Source organism: Ambystoma mexicanum, chromosome 14 (genome assembly GCF_040938575.1).
Source record: "Ambystoma mexicanum isolate Mex_15411 chromosome 14, UKY_AmexF1_1, whole genome shotgun sequence".
Lineage (NCBI taxonomy): Eukaryota > Metazoa > Chordata > Amphibia > Caudata > Ambystomatidae > Ambystoma > Ambystoma mexicanum.
The window spans coordinates 631258451-631277415 of NC_090940.1; the positions used below are offsets into that span (position 1 = coordinate 631258451).

General features: G+C 46.3%; 1 protein-coding gene across 3 annotated transcripts in view; it reads left to right on the top strand.

The window, feature by feature from the left end:
- The window catches only part of RCOR1 (REST corepressor 1), a 297736-nt gene that overhangs the window by 56040 nt on the left and 222731 nt on the right, over positions 1 to 18965 (top strand). For all 3 annotated transcript variants that reach the window (XM_069638105.1, XM_069638102.1, XM_069638103.1), the window contains 3 exons: positions 2598 to 2678; positions 5635 to 5687; positions 6447 to 6608. In XM_069638105.1, the coding sequence (XP_069494206.1) occupies positions 2598 to 2678; positions 5635 to 5687; positions 6447 to 6608 (296 nt within the window). The remainder of the gene's footprint in view (positions 1 to 2597; positions 2679 to 5634; positions 5688 to 6446; positions 6609 to 18965) is intronic.

The following is an 18965-nucleotide window of genomic DNA, read 5'->3' on the forward strand; positions in this document are numbered from 1 at the left end:
CCGTGATGGGTTGGCTCTCTCGGGCTTCATTCAATCAATGTATTTGTAGATCTGGGATAATATCAAAGGAGTGTGTGGGCATTTATTGTACTACGTTAGATTTTTATTCATATGCGAAACATTTCTTGGGTTTTACCTATTGTCTATTGCTGTTATCCCTTGTAGACTGAATTCCTGCAATTTGATTTGTGTTCTTACTCTTCTTAATCTGTTTTGCATCAGCTGTACTCTACATTTTCTTTTCTTTTTATTAGTATCTCAGTATTACAGTATCTCTTATTTTCTGTAAGCTATTTTACTGTCGCTGATTTAAATATTTGTAAAGGTTTCAACAAACTAAATAAAATTAAAATAAAATAAATGATAGTGTAAAATGGAGTGCACTGCAGGCAGCTTCTACGCTACCACGTACAGAGTGTCACAAAACCAGTTGGTAAAGTTGGCCACCCTAGCAATGAGGGTTCTTCCCTTGGAACAGGAGCACATGGAAACAGGTGTCCATGTCCCGCCCTGCTCTGGGCCGCTGCAGCCTGACACAAAGCTGGCGCTCAAGGACGCGTGCATCCGCCTACATCATATGCGAGGAGGAAGGGGGGGCAGGACTGTATGTCAGTTTAGCATTCATTTATTCTCCAAGGTGTATTTGGTGGTGAGCGTAGTAGCGGGGCTGTTTTCGGGACTCGCCCCCCACTCTTGCAATGCTGGGTGCTTCCCGGGGTGGAGGAGCTCAGACTGTGCTTACTAGTGGCAGCAAGAGTCCTTGCCCATGGGAGGCTGGCACCAGCCCAGTGAGTTGAGGGCTGTGGTGTCCGATCTAGGTGTGGGTTGAGAGGGCGCCATCAGGATGCTGACGGCAAGCTGCCGCCCATCTCCAGCACCCCCAGCTGCCGGAAGTTGTTTGGAGGCTCTTGCATCCTTTCCTTGGTGGCTGCTTCTCTGGGCCCAAATGACCTCTGTTTATTTTTGAGCAACGCCATCTACTTCCGGCGAACGAGTGTCTATTTGTTTCCTTGGTTTCTACCATTCCCCCCCCCCCCCACCTTTCATGCCTTGGCGGCGCACCCGACTTGTCGGTAGTGCCTTGCTTATCTGCCCACTAGATGGCGCGCTCGCCCATATTATTGTGCGGTGGCGGGATGGGATCCCTGGCTATCTATCCTCCCGTGCATGTGTGAGTGTGGGCGCCAGGCCCGCTCCTCTGGGGCACTCTGCATGGCCAGCCTGAATGTGCAGCACCTGCTCCCTGTAATGCATGCGCCGCCGCCTCGGCTCCTCGTGGCACTTCACTCTCATTGGGCGCTTCTCGTGCCATGTGAACCCGCCTTTGACTTGCACCCGGATGAGCCACGTCTGCTTTGGGTACTAGTCATTGATGCTGTGTATTTAGTAGTTTGCGCTTATGAATGGTGTTGCTTTTCCTCGTGCATGTTGTCTCCCGCGTATGGCAGTGGACGGGGGTGGGGGGCTGCTGCGACACTGACGTTCCTTGTGCCTCTCTCCTCTGTCGTTGCGGGGGTAAGTATCCCCTCAAACCGGAGCTTATGCCAGGAAGTGGGCATTCGGCTTACACTGGCTCTCGGGGCCGGTATATGGCTACATGTCCCTTAGTAATGGGGGAGCATGCTAGTACATTAAATGTAGCTTTATATTGTAGGCTGTCCAAATAAGGTAGAAGGCGTTTTAACCGCAAGCTTCATGGAACTTAACCTGAGCATCTACTTTACGTTACGCTCCAGTGCATGGAGTCTCTATACAACAAAGGAAAGCATGTAGCACTTTCATACGGGCCTACATTTCCACTTGCCTTTGGCCAGTGATGTAAGCAGTGGTGTGCAGTGAACACACCGTCCTGTTGAATGTGCAGTGAAGAGAAACATGTTTTCAGTGTGGGCGTGTCATACTGAAAGGAAAGTTTGCATTGCCATTGCATGAATGCAGTTAGCCAGCAGATATTTTTTGTGCAGTTTTTCCTGTCCATTTCCAAAATTGTAATGCAGTCCAAAAATACAAAGTAGTTGTGAATTTTTTACCTGTAATTACTTGCGCCCATGTGCAAATTGAAACTGAGTTCCAAGTGCATGTGGGCCTCTGCTGACATGGAGCATGATCCAGACGTGCACGAGAAGAGTAAAGCCGATGCTCTCATTAACCCATTGCGTCCATATGGCCTCTTGGTGAGCTGCCCTTTTGTTTTTGGGGAGGAGTCTCACACATTGCAGTGTGCGCTGCCTGGGAGCTCCCCTGGTTGGACAGCAGTCCGCATGCAGTGTCGGCAGGGTGTATGCGCGCGGTGAGTCTGAACAGTGCAAGTATTGGATGGCATGAGTACTGCCTTCCCTCTGGTAGAGTTTGCGGTGTACTGCTGTGGCGTGGTGCGGGCTTGGCATCGTCGGTTACTGGTGCTGTGAGTGTGAGTGGTTGGCATGACTGGTAACCCTGTGGTTGAGCTTGGCATTGTCTTCTGATGACCCCTCTGCTCTGGGCAGTCGTCGGATGACAACCATAGAAAGGGTGCCTTTGTACATGAGCATTTGACCACGAACCATTGCTGGAATTTAGATTTTACATTTCATTCTGATGTTCTTTTCTCTTTACAGAAGTGGCAAAATCATGCCAGGAAAGGGAGAATCTAGGAATGCTGGTCTGGTCCCCCAATCAGAACCTCTCGGAAGCGAAATGTAAGTTGGACTCTTTGACAAGCCTTCCTTCTTTCATTCCTTATTCCTAATCCGTGGCGTTATTACACCTGTTAGTCCCAGAATCCTTGCCGGGGATGTCCTACTCTGCGGCTGGCGTGTTACACTTTGGGGTGAGCATCATTTTTAGATGTACAGCGATGGGTAGGAAAAGGTGCGTGTTTGTGCATTCCTCTGCTGTGCACAAAGGGTTCTGCCCTAGACCCATAGCCTTTATCATTCCCCACTGTTGGATCCTACCAAAAGAATATCAAACCGTACTTTCTAACAAAAAAAGACAGTCTTGCAAAAAGTATGAACTAATGCCCATGTTTACGTTTTGCTGTGCATCTATTTAATATCCATTCTACCGGGGACGGTTTGGACCCCTCTTGGTTCCTTCGCTGCCTTCCCCCCAGAGTGCACCAGCTGCCATCAAAACCGGCCTAGTGCCCCTGGTGACCCGCACGAGTCCCGTACCTGAGGCCTATTTATCAGATCTTGCAATGGTAGGGGGGCCTTCTGCCCCAACATCCCACTGTTTCTCCATCTTTATTGGGAGGAGTGTTGTGCTAGAAATGATGCCCCCCCACCCCTCCTCTGGCCATGTCCCTCAGACGGAGGACTGTTCCCACCTTCTAATGCCCTCAGGGTGCTCACTGTATCACTTAAGAACGCCAGAGCTACATACGTCATGGGTGAGATCCTAGGTAGCGGCCATTGTCATGGGGGGGGCCTCCTCCGGGCCCCAGTTGATGCTCTTGCGGCGCCTCATGGCAGAGCTACATACGTCATGGGTGAGATCCTAGGTAGCGGCCATTGTCATGGGTGCCTCCTCCGGGCCCAGTTGATGCTCTTGCGGCGCCTCATGGCAGAGCTACATACGTCATGGGTGAGATCCTAGGTAGCGGCCATTGTCATGGGGGGGCCTCCTCCGGGCCCAGTTGATGCTCTTGCGGCGCTTCATGGCAGAGCTACATACGTCATGGGTGAGATCCTAGGTAGCGGCCATTGTCATGGGGGGGCCTCCTCCCGGGCCCAGTTGATGCTCTTGCGGCGCCTCATGGCAGAGCTACATACGTCATGGGTGAGATCCTAGGTAGCGGCCATTGTCATGGGTGCCTCCTCCGGGCCCAGTTGATGCTCTTGCGGCGCCTCATGGCAGATCTACATACATCATGGGTGAGATCCTAGTTAGCGGCCATTGTCATGGGTGCCTCCTCCGGGCCCAGTTGATGCTCTTGCGGCGCCTCATGGCAGAGCTACATACGTCATGGGTGAGATCCTAGGTAGCGGCCATTGTCATGGGGGGGCCTCCTCCGGGCCCCAGTTGATGCTCTTGCGGCGCTTCATGGCAGAGCTACATACGTCATGGGTGAGATCCTAGGTAGCGGCCATTGTCATGGGTGCCTCCTCCCGGGCCCAGTTGATGCTCTTGCGGCGCTTCATGGCAGAGCTACATACATCATGTGAGAGATCCTAGACTTTTGGCGCAGAGGTGTATTGTTCGTTTTTAACCTTTATGAAATGATTTTTTTTTCTACATAATGCTGGGTGGCACTACTGGTTTGCTTGTAAAGTAATGTGCTTTTTGTCAGTACATTTTGTTGACCACCTTAGTCCACATTTCCGTTCATCGTGGTGGCCTTTGCACGTGCTTTTCGAAAGTGCTCCTTTTTGGTCAACTTCTCTTCTCTTATCGCGAGATCTCGTTTCCCGTGCTTCATTGTTCAGCTCCGTGAGCAAGCCATTGCATTTCTTTAGCAGTCTGGCGCCCGCAGGACACCCTGGAGTGAGGCAGCCAATGCTCCGCTCCACAGGAATGGCTAAGATCCGTGCCATGCAAGAAGCTGTGCAGTTGGCACAGGTTTTGCAGCTTGGTTTCTTTCGTAGGCCCGCACACCCTTGAAGCAGAGCGGGTAAGGGAGAACCGGCTTGTGAACAGAGGCATTTGTTCAAGTTCCAGGTCTGCTAATAAAGAAACGTTATGCACTTGGTAGTACTGGGGTGAAGTAAATTCCCTAGGATCTTTCTTTTTTCTTTAAGGCGAGTAGAATTGTACTTTTATCTCTGGATCGAGACCACTTGGTTACTCGTGCAGATGACCCTTTAGCGTGGTGGCACCGCTGCGCTTCCTCTAATCTTCACATGCACACATGGAACGGGTCTGTGGTGGCAGTAGGAGGCTCCTACACATCCTATATCTAGGTGTGGACACTTGCCTGTCCTGGGGGGAGTACACGTGGCAGTGTCCTGCCTGGCTGTAGGGCTCACCTGCCCCTTCCCTCTCCCACCCCCCTCACATAGATGGCAGGATCATGGACATTTGACTATTTGCCAGCTGGGTGAGAAACCGCCCCGTGTCTGATTCCTCCTCTCATAACAGGTGTTATTGCCCGTGACAAATTAACAAAGGTATTCATATTTTCAAATGAATGTTCTTATTTAAAGCAAAATAAATGCCAACTCAGCCACTATTACTGCCTAAAAATGCCCAAATACTTCAAAGAAAAGAGAAATTGGGAGCAAAAATATTTCCAACAAATATCGGAAACCCACAGGAGCTTGTCCCCGTTTTCACCCACACAACTGCATGGATATGTTTGTACCAGAAGCACACGCACTGCCACGGTAAGAATGGTCTCTTGCATGCTGCACGTAACGTGATCACGTGACTTGAGGGACATCTCTCTCGGACATGAAGGCCACGGGTTCTCCAATCTTTCAGCAGGGGCCAGCATCAGTGTTCCGTCTGGACTGGCCCAGAATACTGCAATCAGCCGGCATGAATGTGCTTTTCTTAACCTCTTGCTTTTTACCAATGATGATTGTGAACATGAATGAATGCATGGACTGGTGCCGCCTCCCCTCAAGACGAATTTGTGGCTCTTGCCTGTTGTGGTAGTTGTGAATGATCAAAGACCACTTTTTACACTCATAACTTGTTTTCCCCCTGCAGTGGATGAATATATTTCTATTGCTAAAGAGAAGCACGGCTACAACATGGAACAGGTAATTGGATGTCTCGTGATGTGCTTCTCTGAACTACTGCTGAATTTCGTGTTTAGCTCTGTTCAGTGCTCTCTAACCTGCTTACCATAGTGAGCTGTGCTTTTCCTGCCAGTGTGTGTGGGGGGTCTGGGGGTGGGGGCTTTTGGTTCACTGTGCAAGCAGTGGGCGTGTCTCCTATCCTGAGACATTTCATGGGCGGCACTAGATGTTACGGGTACATTGGGTTTTGTGACCGGACCCGGACACGTGGAGACTGTTTGGAGTAGCTGCAATTTTAGGAAATGTTTGCAAGGTAATCAGTAATGGCCTTCCTCACTCGAGCTGAGTGGCTGCTTCAAGATTAAAGCGAAGAGACTGCGGGCTTTCTGTGCAACTGCCCCCAGAGTACAAAGTGCAACAGCGCCACATTGGCAAAGTACATCTGCTTGCTAGAAACTGATGGTGGGATTAAAGGCAGCCTTGACAGAGCTGGCATGCAAGTGGAAGTCTTTCTACTCCAGAGGTAGAATCGGAGGATGCTAACATACCTGGGACTAGTGTAGAGCCAGAAGCTTGTTCTGCAGGTGGGGGATCATGGGGAAACCCCACTAGTGGGACGCGCATAGTGACTCGTCACAGGATTCAGGCTGATGGGGTGATGCAGGATTGCGACCGCCTTTCATATTCTTGGCTTTATACAAATGTGTCCACACGAGGCTGATGGGTTTTTAATTTGTATTCGCTTTTAATTTTTTTTTTTTTTTAAATTTTGCATTTCAGGCACTCGGAATGCTTTTTTGGCATAAACACAACATTGAAAAGTCCTTGGCAGACCTCCCAAACTTCACACCTTTCCCAGATGAGTGGACTGTGGAAGACAAAGTTTTATTTGAACAGGCCTTTAGTTTTCACGGCAAAACGTTTCATAGGATACAGCAGATGGTAAATAATGGAATTAGTTAAATATCATGGCCATTGAGCATTTCATTTGATATTGTATCGGGTTCTATATTGGTAATTAGTACTAAATGTTGGTTCCTTCGTAATGCACATTTGTGACTCCCTGAAACAAGGATTGTGTTCATGTCCTGGTCAACCTGGGGCAGGAGCTCTACCCCATGGTGTTGCAGATCCAAAGGTGGAGATGGAGGCCCCAGCCCTTGCCTACCTATCCCAGAGGTTGGCGCTGGGAGGCCCCAGCCCCTGTCCTTTCTACCTGTGTCTGGCTGCAACTGCCAAGTATTCCGCATCTGCCATACCCTTTCTGGTCAGTGTTTTCCTCTCCTCTACGACTCCAGAGGCCGCAGTGGAGGGGGGGGAAAGAACAACCCAAGAGGAGCCGGCAGTGAAACGGCATGGCCATTAACATGCAGCAGGCAGGCATCCAGGGAGTTCCAAGAGCTGTGGGACGCATTGTCGCAGCCTGCCATTCCGTAACTTCGGACTGACCCGCTTTTGAGGGGGTGGGGAGGCTTTGGCTTTTTTGAAGCCTCATAACAGTATGACATGACCCTGGGGAAAGAACAAGCTAGCAGTTGGTCTGGTGAACTAGGTGGGTGCAAAGACCAGTGGGAACAGGTGTAAAGGGGAGGGTGGGGCACAGAAAGCTGGGTTGTTCGGGTGAGGTCAAGGGAGGAGAAGGTGGACCCAGCGGCAGAGGAGCAAGGACGGTGCAGTGTGGAGAAGGGTTATAAAGAGCATGTACAAAGTGAGAGATTGGTTGGTGAGATAAAGTGGTTCTTGGCTGTGAAGTGCATGCATGTTGAGGAGAAGGTGAGACCAAGTGGGAAAGTAGGGGAGTAAGTGAGGGTGAGTTATAAAGGTGTTGTGAGAGTGGGGGGAGGGTGACAGGAAGGTTGACTATATGGCATTAGAGGAGGCTAGTAGAAGCCCTCATTATATGGGAAGTGGATGGCAGAGATAACATCTGGGCATGTGAATGATGGCATGTGCCACACTTAGAATTTAGAACATTAGCCTGCACTGTATCAAGATAGGATTGTGAATGTTAGCATGTGCGCACATAGAGGGAACTCCTAAACTTGGCATGCGCCACATCTGGATAGAGTTGTGGATGTCAGCATGTGCCGCACCTAGTTGGAATCCTCAAGGTAGCCTGCATCGCAACTAGATAGAGATGTTAGTCAATGATTGAGATGCGACTCTCCTGCCTAGACTAGCGTGCAATCATAAATCCATAACCAATCCATTAACAACTTCACTCCTCTGCCTACACCTCTCAAACCAAACCCAACCACAAGCCTTAAACGCAGCAATCCGCACAAACTTCACTACACTGCAACAATGAAACAAACCACACACAGACCTCCGCAACAGCACACGACGACTACCAACCGAAAAATACCCTAAGCCCTGCCAACGGACCCACCGGGCTGAGGCCGCCAACAGCACATCACTGCTATCTTGCACTTTCCAGCTCATTCCCACTAACTCACCCCCCCCTCCCTTTTTCAGCGCCGCCAGGGGACCACTCTGGTGGTGATAGTGCGCGGTACAAATATCCTTTAACATTAACATGAGGTTAAGGCCAAGTGGGATCAGAGTGATTGAATGACACTAATTTATTATTTTGAGGGACCCGGTTAGGATCCGCGAGAAATTCCTTAAGGGTGTCAGCCAGATAAGACTGTTGCCTTTATGCCCTCACTAGTAGCCAGCCAGCTCGTAGATGGGAGTTACCGATCTCTAGTGACAACCTTAGGATTTGGGGGTGCCTTGGGATAGGGAGGGAACATTCCATGGGAGACTAGGGGGGGGGGGTCGTCCATTGGTGAGACCTTCAAACATTTTAATAAAACCCTGAGATTTGGTCTGTTCTTCCAGCCTTCTGTTACTATATGCATATAATATACATGTTATGGGATTTTGTTAATATCCCTAAATAATTATGCTGCCTGCCTATTGGTTTCACAGCTTGACATGTCTGGCCATTACTTCATTGCCGTGGTATAAACATGTTATGTTGCAAGCTAATATCTAGGTATAAACGTGAAGTGCTCCCTTAATTCTCCTCCTACTCAGCACAGCATTTCTTGCAAGCTCAATTATCACTCACCAGTGGCTTGTGCCAAGTGCAGTTTTGTGCCCTACTTTATTGCATGTCGATATGATTTGTTTAACAGAAGTAGTAGACTTAGTTTTATTTTTTGAAATTTCTGTATATTTCCGGATGGTTTCATTGAAGGTTTACAAAATGCATTGTACTTGTTTAGGTTTTCAATGTTTGAATGTGTTTAAATGACGAGCCTTATCAAAATGTGATGTTCTGTCACTCATACTGTGCTTCACTCTGACTTTGCATTACATGGCGGTGAAGTGCTGCTGTTTCCTGGTGCCTTGGAACAGTGGTGGTCTATCTGGTAACCTGTTCCAGAATCCTCTGCAGCCCTTTGCCTCAAAGCTGAATTTGCTTATATCGGAAGATGTGTACTGATGGACTTATTTGAAACGGTTATTTGGAGGAACATGTATTTTTGCGAAAGATTGCCAGAGTTTGTTGGGGAGAATTCTCAATTCTGTGCTGTGCTAATTCCCTTCGACCTTGGAGACACCCCAGCTCTTTTGCTGGACTTTAGGATTTTTTAATTTTAACCCTGGAGTGAGTGGGCCCTTTTTCTCACTCGTGTGTTTATATCTGATTTGGATTATGTTTCTCCTCTATATTTGGAGTCTGACAAACTTCATAGGCATCTACTTTTGTATGGTGACACACAGCACCTTCAGTGCAATGTCACAGAGAAATCCTTTAGATTTCTCATAAAGTTTCAATCCCTTTTTCTTGTGTGAACTACAGTTCCCAAGAATAGTAAAGTGAAATTGATTTTACTTACTTTTCTCTGTGTAGGTCCAGCACACACCATCTTATGTGAAGTGCTGGGGGAGGGGGAGGAGAGGACTTAGCCCCTTTTCCTACTTACGCTTGCACATTGTTTTTGTTACCCTCACTACTTTAAACGGCTGGTGGCAGTGCTTTAATGTTCCTACCGTTGTGCTTTTCTACCGCAGGCTGAATCATCGGCTGCAGTATAGCACCCATGGGTGACCATTGTGTCAAAATGGCCTTAGTCTTCATTTTTCACCAGTTTCTGTTTGTGAGAGCTTTCTTGGGCTTTACTCTGCGTGCCAAACCAGGTTTGAGCCTTTTATTAGTTTTGCCTTTGGCGGGCTTCAGTACTGAAACCCGCCTCTGGCTCCAGTGTGTCTGAAAGGGCAGGAAGTGAGGGAGGTTCCCAAAACTCCCCTGTCCTTTGTCCTTAGGAATGCCTGAATGCAACCAGTCCTGATTGGCTGGCTCGCTGGCTGTCCTTGCAGGGCAGCCACCATGCTGTTTGAGTGACCGCTAGCCTGTGCATGAATGGGAGCAACCTGCTTAAAAGGTGAGAGTTTTGGGACTGAAGACGGAGTCCACCACTGGGAAGAACAACCCGACAACGAAACTGTGAATAAAGCTTGCTGCATCCTCCTGGACTGTTGAACTGCCCGGTGAAGCCCTGCTGCTCTGCTGAAACTCATTTTTCTGATTGACAAGAGAAGCTGCGGAAGGGACAACTTCTTCCCTTGGGTTAGTGGGACCAACTAACCACGAAACACCTTCCCCGACTGTTTTACTTCTTTGCTGTGGCAGGAATCGAGTGCCAGCGGTCGAGAAATCCATAGTCTAGTGCAACGTCTGCCCTCTGTCCAAAAGCTCCAGGAGTCTCCCGAGGATCCTCCGGAAGCAGGACGACCAGAGCGCGAGTCCCCTTACCATGCAGGACTAAAGGAGTGAAGGAAGCCCATTCTGTATCCAAGATCCTCGGTGGTCGTGTTTATCAAGCGCTGAAACAGCGAAGTGCTGCTGATCAGAAAAGAGCCCGTAGCTGCCACGACCTCCGAATTGCTGCCGCAGTAGTCTGCATGACTGAGGCACGGGAACACAGGATCTGCATCACTGCAACCAGACAGAAGCCAGCTCGACCACTCCTCTTCTAACCAAAGGTACTGTTCTGACTTGGGGTACTTGCCTCATTGTCTCTCTGTTGCTTGCTCTTCTCAGTTGAGCCTTGCAGTAGCTGCTTGATTTCAGCTCCACCCTTCACAAATGTAACAGGTTGTGACCCTACAGTGAATTTTCTTCAACAAACTCTCTAAACTTGTGCTAGACTTTGCTATCTAAGAAGTGCCTCAGCTCCATAGACTGTGCTCCAATTGACTTTGTCCGTGCTTCCTGCAGACTCTTCTGGTCCATTTAATTTTGATTCTTACTGTCCCTCATAAGTGATGCATTGATTTTAAACTATTATTGCTGGGAAAGGTTTTGTATCTGGACTTCATTGGAAAATGTAAGTGCTCACATGCTCTGTGAACCTGTTTAACCTTTTTTCCTTTCTCTAACTTTTCCTTTCTACAAAGTGTACTGGTGATGCATACATTTCATTACTCTCCTAGTAGGTGAAGTCCCCTCAGGGTGTAGGAAGTGTGTATGAAGCATCTATAAAAAGTATCTACTAGCTTTGTGTTGATTCTGGAAAAGTAATTTAAAGTATATTCGATTGTGATACTGCTTATTTAAAAACTGATGTTAAATAACTTTAACTGAAACCTTGACTAGAAGTGTTACTTGGCTACTTGTATTGGTGGATTGTATTGCTACAGCTCACATTTACCCCTCTTGAGCTAAGCCTGGCAGCTCAGTCAAACTACCAACTTGTGTAGTACAGGCCTATACCAATAGGTGGGTTACCCAATACCAAGAGGACAAGGGGTTTGTATTCTCCCACAGGGTTACTACATCACTTCTTGCCTAACAAACTGCTCTCCTTGCTTTGTGAAATATACTGGTTAGTAGCTGACACGATGAACCGTCTTCACGGCCTCCTTGAGTATTTAATGTAAAGCTCTGAGATCCATGTTGAGATCTTGAGGCAAAACCCTTCTGGGAAAGCTGTAATCTTGATGGAAGTAGAAATGCAAATCAAAGTTTGTACCTCCCTGCCCAGCTGTTGTAAATATTCCTTTTACCATACACATACTTATTTGCAACACTGTTCGCGTTGCAGGGACTCAGCACCTATAAACTGGAGTCAATGGGTCTCTGGCTCACAATTCCCTTTAAGGAATAGATCTGTGGTGTTTGACTCCAACCTCCTTTAGGTTTTGCCATTTAGCCGTCTCTTTTCGTGTCACCTATGGTGGATAATTCAGACTTTTAAAAATAAAATATTCTTTTTCTCCCTAAGTAACCACAGTCTGCCTTAAACCCAGAGTTAGTAACAGGTTTTCCCCTCCATCCCGCTGAGGATTGCACCCAGTCTGCCCATGCTACTTATCGGGTAGCCAATCACACTAGGTCTAGAAGGGAAGTCTGAGGGCACCATTGCTCTACATCTTTCCTTGAGGAAAGACCTTAACCTGCTCTTGTCTATAGGAAGCCAGGTTCTTTCAGTCAATACAACATCCACTCCAGGGCGACAAATTCCCATGATTTGTGCACCCAGTTGTCGTCTGTGGCTGTGGTGACACTCCTCCAATACTTTGATGTGAAAAACCACGCTGCTGCCAGGTGGATTTCCCCCACTGCTTTCCAATCCCCCGCTTCGGGAGTCGTGGATGCCACGGGAACCATATTGCTAGCAGGTAAAAGGAGATAGTGTTTGGAACCAGAATCCCTATTGCCTTTTGCAGTGTGTTCCCTACAGTCAATTATTGGATCCTTGGGCAGGACCACCATATGTGTTGCCAGAATCCCCTGCGACCCATAACCCCTCCCCCCCCCCCAACAGCTCGAACGTGTACTGCCATTCATGGCTTGTAGTCTAGTGGGCGTGTAATGCCATTCTAGTATTTTGTACCAAATTTCTCTGATTTGGATGGCTTTCGCAAATTTTGGAATGAATTTCCATACCCTTACCACTGCTCCTAACCCTGCCTCAACGATGGACTCACACTTGGTGATCCAATGCAGGTGCACATGAGGAGGCCCCACAATTACATGAGATGAAATTAGATGCTTGAAGCCCGAATGTGCTAACATGTTTCCAAAGTAGTGAAATCCCTAATTGCTGCTGCCCTGATGTTTGGTTTGAAGACCCAATTTCTAGTTTATTGTATCTGTAGCTCCCCCTCTGTTAATTGAAATGCTGCTTTGCAGCCCACAAAGGAGCATATATAGATCAAAGCTCTTTGACCCGTTTACACCCAGCCTTCTCCCATCTGATAAATGCCTGATCGCCCAACCCCGGTGTAAATTGCAGGTTTTAGAACAAAGGTGTGAATAGCAAGGGGAAAGTAGATGGTGTCTTCTGATCAGATCATCCCAGGTGTCACACAGCAGCCCAGTAATCTGGCTATGATGCATGTTTTGCAGTCTCTTCATGTTGGGAAGCTATAACACATCGTTTAGTGGGGACCCCCACCCCCTACTGCCCTTTCCATTTAAACCCATGGTTTAGTGTGAACTGGGGAAGAACCTTTCATTGACGACTCTGATCCAGGCAGTTTCGTAGTATGCCTTAATATTTAGGAATGCTAGACCTCTAAGCGACCCCCTAGGTCTCTTGCCCCTCCATACAAACTTGCCTGTTAATTTGAACAGTTCCTTGAAAAACAATGGTGGAATGGGCAGGGCCTGAAAGTAGTAGAGAAGCCTGGGAAGAATTGACTTCTTAACGGTCGGTATACAGCCCAACCAGGAAATATTCAGGCGGCGCCATCTAAAGAGTTCCGTCTTTAACTCCTTAGAGGGAGATAGTTGGAAGCGTAAAGAGAGTCCAGGGTGTTCATCAAGGTATCTGATTCCTTCTTTGGGCCACTTAAAGGGGGGGGGGGGGCGTTCTCTGGCCTCTTGAGGGGATTTGACCTGAGAGGATCAAATTCAGAATTTCCGTCTGATCAAAATTAAACTGTAGGCTGGCCCCTGGAACCGTTCCAACCAATTCACCTTGCGCTGCAGAGAAGGCAAGGCCGTAAGGGTGAGAGGCGGGTCATTCGCAAATGCCATAGTTTTGTGTTTCCTCCTACCGAAAGGTAGAAACCTTACTCCCTTTGTTTCCGTTTGACAAATCCATAGAAGCTCCAGGAAAATGGCGAACAATAAAGGGGACAGGGAAAAACCCTGCTTTTTACCTCCTATGAAGGTGGCTATATGTGGAGTCTCGGTTGCTGGCTGTGGAGGAGTTTGAGGCTGCTTACACATATTGTCCTGTTTCATTGATGTAAAATAAACCCGCATTGCTGCAACTCAGTGTTAAGATTCTGAGACCTAAAGGTCAATCCTCTCCAATAGGGATTCATTGATTACAAACAGGGCTGAAGGTGCCACATAGTTGGCTTTTACCATTTGTTAAAAAGCGTTCTGAACCCCTTCCATTCCATTGTGGCAAATAGAAATTGCAATTCCTATGGGTCGAGGGCCTTTTCAGCGTCGAGAGATCAGAATCGCCAGGATATTCGCTTTGCAGGATTGTTAAATGTGAGAGACCCTGCGAATATGATCAAATGTTTGTTGGCCACTCGCACGGCCTCCTTGGTCCTCCCCTATGAGGCCCTTCAATCTATTCTCAAGTATTTTAGTGTAGATTTTAGCGTCTGTTGATCAGTGCTATGGGTTGATATAACCTACATTTGGAACGTTCTTTGCACAGTTTGGTGATCAATATAATTTTGGCCTCCATTGAACGAGTAATGCGTCCTTGCTTGCAAAAAGTTATAAAATGTGGCCTGATGGGAGCCAAAGTTGTTTTGTAAGCATTGTAAAATATGGCTGCAAATCCACCCGGGCCTGAAGATTTATGAAGTTGCAAGTTGGCCATCGCCTTACCTAGTCCCCATTAGGGAATGTCGGCTTCCAACGTTCTATTGTCGGCTGTTATCTGTGGGAGGGGCAGGGAGTTTACATAGTCCGACTGAGCATCACGGCTAAGGGAATCCGAAAAGTGTGGTGTAAAACAAGACAAATGTCTTTAGAATAACCTCTGAGTAACCTTGTCCCCTACCTCTTTTATTACCCTTGAAGCCTGCTGTTCCAGCAGGGCCTGGGCCAGCACCCCCCCTGGTTTGTTCCCCTCTGTATAGTACAGCTGTTTTATTCCCAGAAGGGCCTTCTCAGACTTTAGCTTGAAGAAGCTTCTGCTGACCCAACAATCCCCTAATGCCTTTAGGTTAGCTCTAGCGGGTTGATCTGCTAGCATTTTCTTAGTTTCACCTCTTGATACAGGGTTTGTTTCAACCGCCTCCACTACTTCACCCTCTGTGCCTTTAGTGCGATCAGCTCCCCTCTTAGAACGTTGGTTAGGGATGAAGGATTGACTTCATAAAAGGTGAGAATGTTCTCCCTAATATCACTAGTTATCACTGTTTGGAGATGCTCTCCAGGGAAATTCCATTTCCCAAAGCCTGCTACTTCTGATCGGGATGACTAGTGTAGTTTGGACCGGGGCATGTTCCGAAACCATAAAGCTCCCTGTGTCTGTTGTGGTTACCCTGCCCCTTAAAACAGGGGTCATCCAGATGTAGTTGATTCTGGCCAATGTGTGGTGGACCTTAGAGGAAAAAAGGTGCATTCCCACTCTGGTCCGTGCCTCACACTCCGAGAATCCCTGAGTCCAAGCTTTTCCATCACTGGAATCGGGCGTTTTGACATGGTTCCTGCACCCCCTAGTCTAGATCTGCATCGGTCTAGGTCTCCTGATAAAATCCCACATGAGAATCTATTCGGCTAGTACTCTAATCACAAAGCTGTATTGCCCAGTGTTGGTGGCAAATAGTGTTGCAGTGGCAAGTGTCATCTGCCCCAGTCACTTGCAAAGAAAGAACTGTCCTTCTTTAAATCGCTCATCTTTAACAATGGAAAGCGATTGCCTTCTTGGAACACCATGCGCTTATTTCTCAGTTTTTGAATGGGGAGGGAGGTCCTAAAGCAGCTACTCAACACCTATATATTTTCACCTTGAGGAAACCTGGTTAAGAGAAAAATTAACCATTGATTGATATCACATCATACAAAGACCGGCCAGATGCAGTGTAACAGGTAGACCTTATAGGGGTTTGATTATATGGGCAAGAAACAATTTAAGGTTGAAAGATTGGCCCAATATATCAAACCCTCTTATTCTGGCTGGGATTGTTAAAATGAAGGTGTTTGAGGCAGAGGCTCGACTGCTTCTAATAAATACGTATAATCCCCCAGGCAATGCAGCCATGACTGAAAACATTGAGGCTAACTACCGATAATAAATGTGGCTACAAAATGTAGGTCTTACTCCTGGTCCTGGGAGATTTGAACTATAAAAAAAAGCCCTCCCTCTCGGGGGGGGGGGGGTTGTGTGTGTGTGTGTCCACTTTATAATACCAAGGGTGCAAATGGTAATGTCCCATATACCTGGACAAATGACTGCCATTCTTGTTGTTGGAATATTTCCTGGTACTTTGGCCAATATTTTTACAGATCACTGAATTTGTATTGATCCACATGGAGTGCAGTGATAATGTCATCAATAAAATCTGAATTATGAACTAAGGGGACCATTCGATTAAAGGGGAACTTTAAGGCCAACTGGACAGGAGACGAAATCAGCTGGTCAGACGAGCTTACTATTTTATAATTCCAATTTGTCTGCTCTACTTACTCAAATCAATATATTTAACTCGGAGAAGGAGAGATGCATAAACGTAGTAATGAATGAAGTCTGCGAACACGTGCAGGCTCTGGGTGAAAAGATGTGGGTAAGGAAGACAACCTTGCACACACAATCCTACTATATAAGAAAGAAATACTCAGTATAAAGATGTTGAAGTTGGACTCGGAAGCCAAGACTAAAACTTTAAGAATAATGCGTATGCAATATAAAAACATGATTTAAGAACACAAAGCTTCATTAACTACTAGCCAATGGTTCAATCTTGAGTTCTCTGTGAAAAAGATTCACGTTTATGGTCGTTTTACAACTCGTGGGTGGAAACGGATGGTAATGGGAGAGAAGTAATCCCATCTCGTTTTCTAGTTGAATTGAGTATAATATATAACTCTCTAGCTGAGGAAGGCACTTTCTGAAGTCAGCTGGCAAAATAAATACACATTTTGACCAGTAAATTGATAACATGTCTAATATTCAAACTTAAAACATCTAAAGCTCCTGTATCAGATGGATCCTAAATATAGTAATAAAAGCGGACCCAGATTTTTGCTCAAATACTTTTTTAGGACAATATGGGAGCTGTACCACAAAATAGGAAGAAATCAATTCTGATCCCAATTTATAAGAAAGCTAATGGATGACCTTTTGAATTGACGCTTATTAGCAATGGTATATGCTTGTTCCAAGATATTTGCACCAATGCTCACGGAAAGCATAAACAGTGGATTAAGCATCAGCATATATTTTAAAATCAACAAGCTGGCTTCAGTACCCCATCAAATCTGTGGGCTCTGAAATATTTGGAGAGGAGGGCCACAATTGACGGCCACTCTGTGTCTGCTTTGTGGAGTACAGAGCTGCGTTCAATACAGTAATTGGTGAGTTGGGGTCTTAACCCAGGGATTCTCCATCTTTTTTTAAAACAGTTGTCTACTAATACAGCAGTTAAAATAAACATAAATCAGAATGGTGATCTTAGCAAGAGGATGGCCACAAAACATGCATTAAAACAAGGCTGCGCTCTCGCCCCCTCCTTTATAACGTGTATGTCGCAGACCTAAATGAATAAATGTTAGCCATAACTTTGCCCCCAGCATAGGTTCACAATATATACTCCTAGATCAAACTCCAATGTACTTGCAACGTTCCCTTATGGCACTAGAAAGATACTCCCCAGAACATTTCTTAAAAAAGAACTACGGGGAAACAAAAAATGATTTTCCAAAATACCAAGCTAAAGAAGAATACTTATAATTGGAAAATAGACAATGTATTGAGGTTGTTGACATGTGTACCTGGGCATTCCCTTCTCCCACACAGATAATGGTGATCTGTTCGGTCACTCGGTTATAAATAAGACTCTTAAAACATGCAATATCATCAGAAATGATATAAAACATAAAGGAGGTTTTTCAGTTGATTACTGAAAAGGTACAATGCAAGCATTATAGCAGGGCTACTCTATGGTTTGGAAATCTATAAAGATAAAAGGACACCAGTTGACTCATAGCTCTGGAAGCAAAGATGTGGAGACTAGCTTTGGACCTGCGCAAATGTACGCCAGTCGAAGCAATACGCAGCAAACTTGGTCTTGCAGCACTTGGTACTTAACAGTGCCATCTTTTACTTGGAAATGCGATTGGAGGAAAATAATCTTGGTTCAATGTACAGTCATTTTAAACATCTTAGTAAGGAAGGCTCCTCCAACTTCCCTATTGGTGTCTGGATGAAGGAGATTTTAAATCTCTTAGATAATTGGTTTTGAGATGAACACATTTAATATTACACTTGCCACAAGAGAAATTGGAGCCTATACGTGGGGTAGGATCACACGTTTGTTTATCCTCTAAGTTTGTTTAAGAAATATGTATTTCACGCTTTCCCTTGCAAGGAAACATTTTAGTTATCTGAAATGTATTGGAGGTAGCAAAGTAAAACGTGTTCTGAATTGCTACCGACATTATCTAGATTGGGAACCTGGAATAAAACACCGTATGAGGAGCACTGATGCAGATTGTGTAAATCTGAAATAGAAACGCCAAGACATCTTAACATCATGCACAGCAATTAAACCTACACTAGAACTAAGCATCCTTTGGATATATTAACATGGGCTTTTCGTTACTCTGGTGGTTGTCTGGTTTTGAATTGCGTGATATTATATATAGTAAACTGAGATGATTTTTATACTGTTTTTATGGAAAAAATGTTGATTTGATGCATTGTATAGTGTTAAAGGTTTTTTGTAACGTATATACTTTCATTAAAAAAAGTAAGCCTACCGTATCCTTGAGGCCAATTAAAACCATGTATGTCTTGTTGGGCGCATTAGCCTGGAATACTCTAGCATAGCCTCTCTCATTTGCTAATCTCTTCCTAATGTGTTTCTCTTGGAAGGCTGTTATGTCAGGATTACGATGCCGTAGGTGGCGTCTACCTTTTTCCTCTTAACGGGGGGGTTAAGGCCCCTTCTGTTTAGTGAGGAGATCAATAATTTGGGCCCACCCACTACTGAAGACCATTTCTTTTTGCCAAACCAACGCTAAGTACCCTTTCTCTAACCTCTAGGTAGGTCTCCCCCACCTTCCCCCGATAAAGACCCATCTTGGTGTGGGAGGACCTTTCCCCAGCCCCCAACATAACCACATACAATCCCACAACAGTA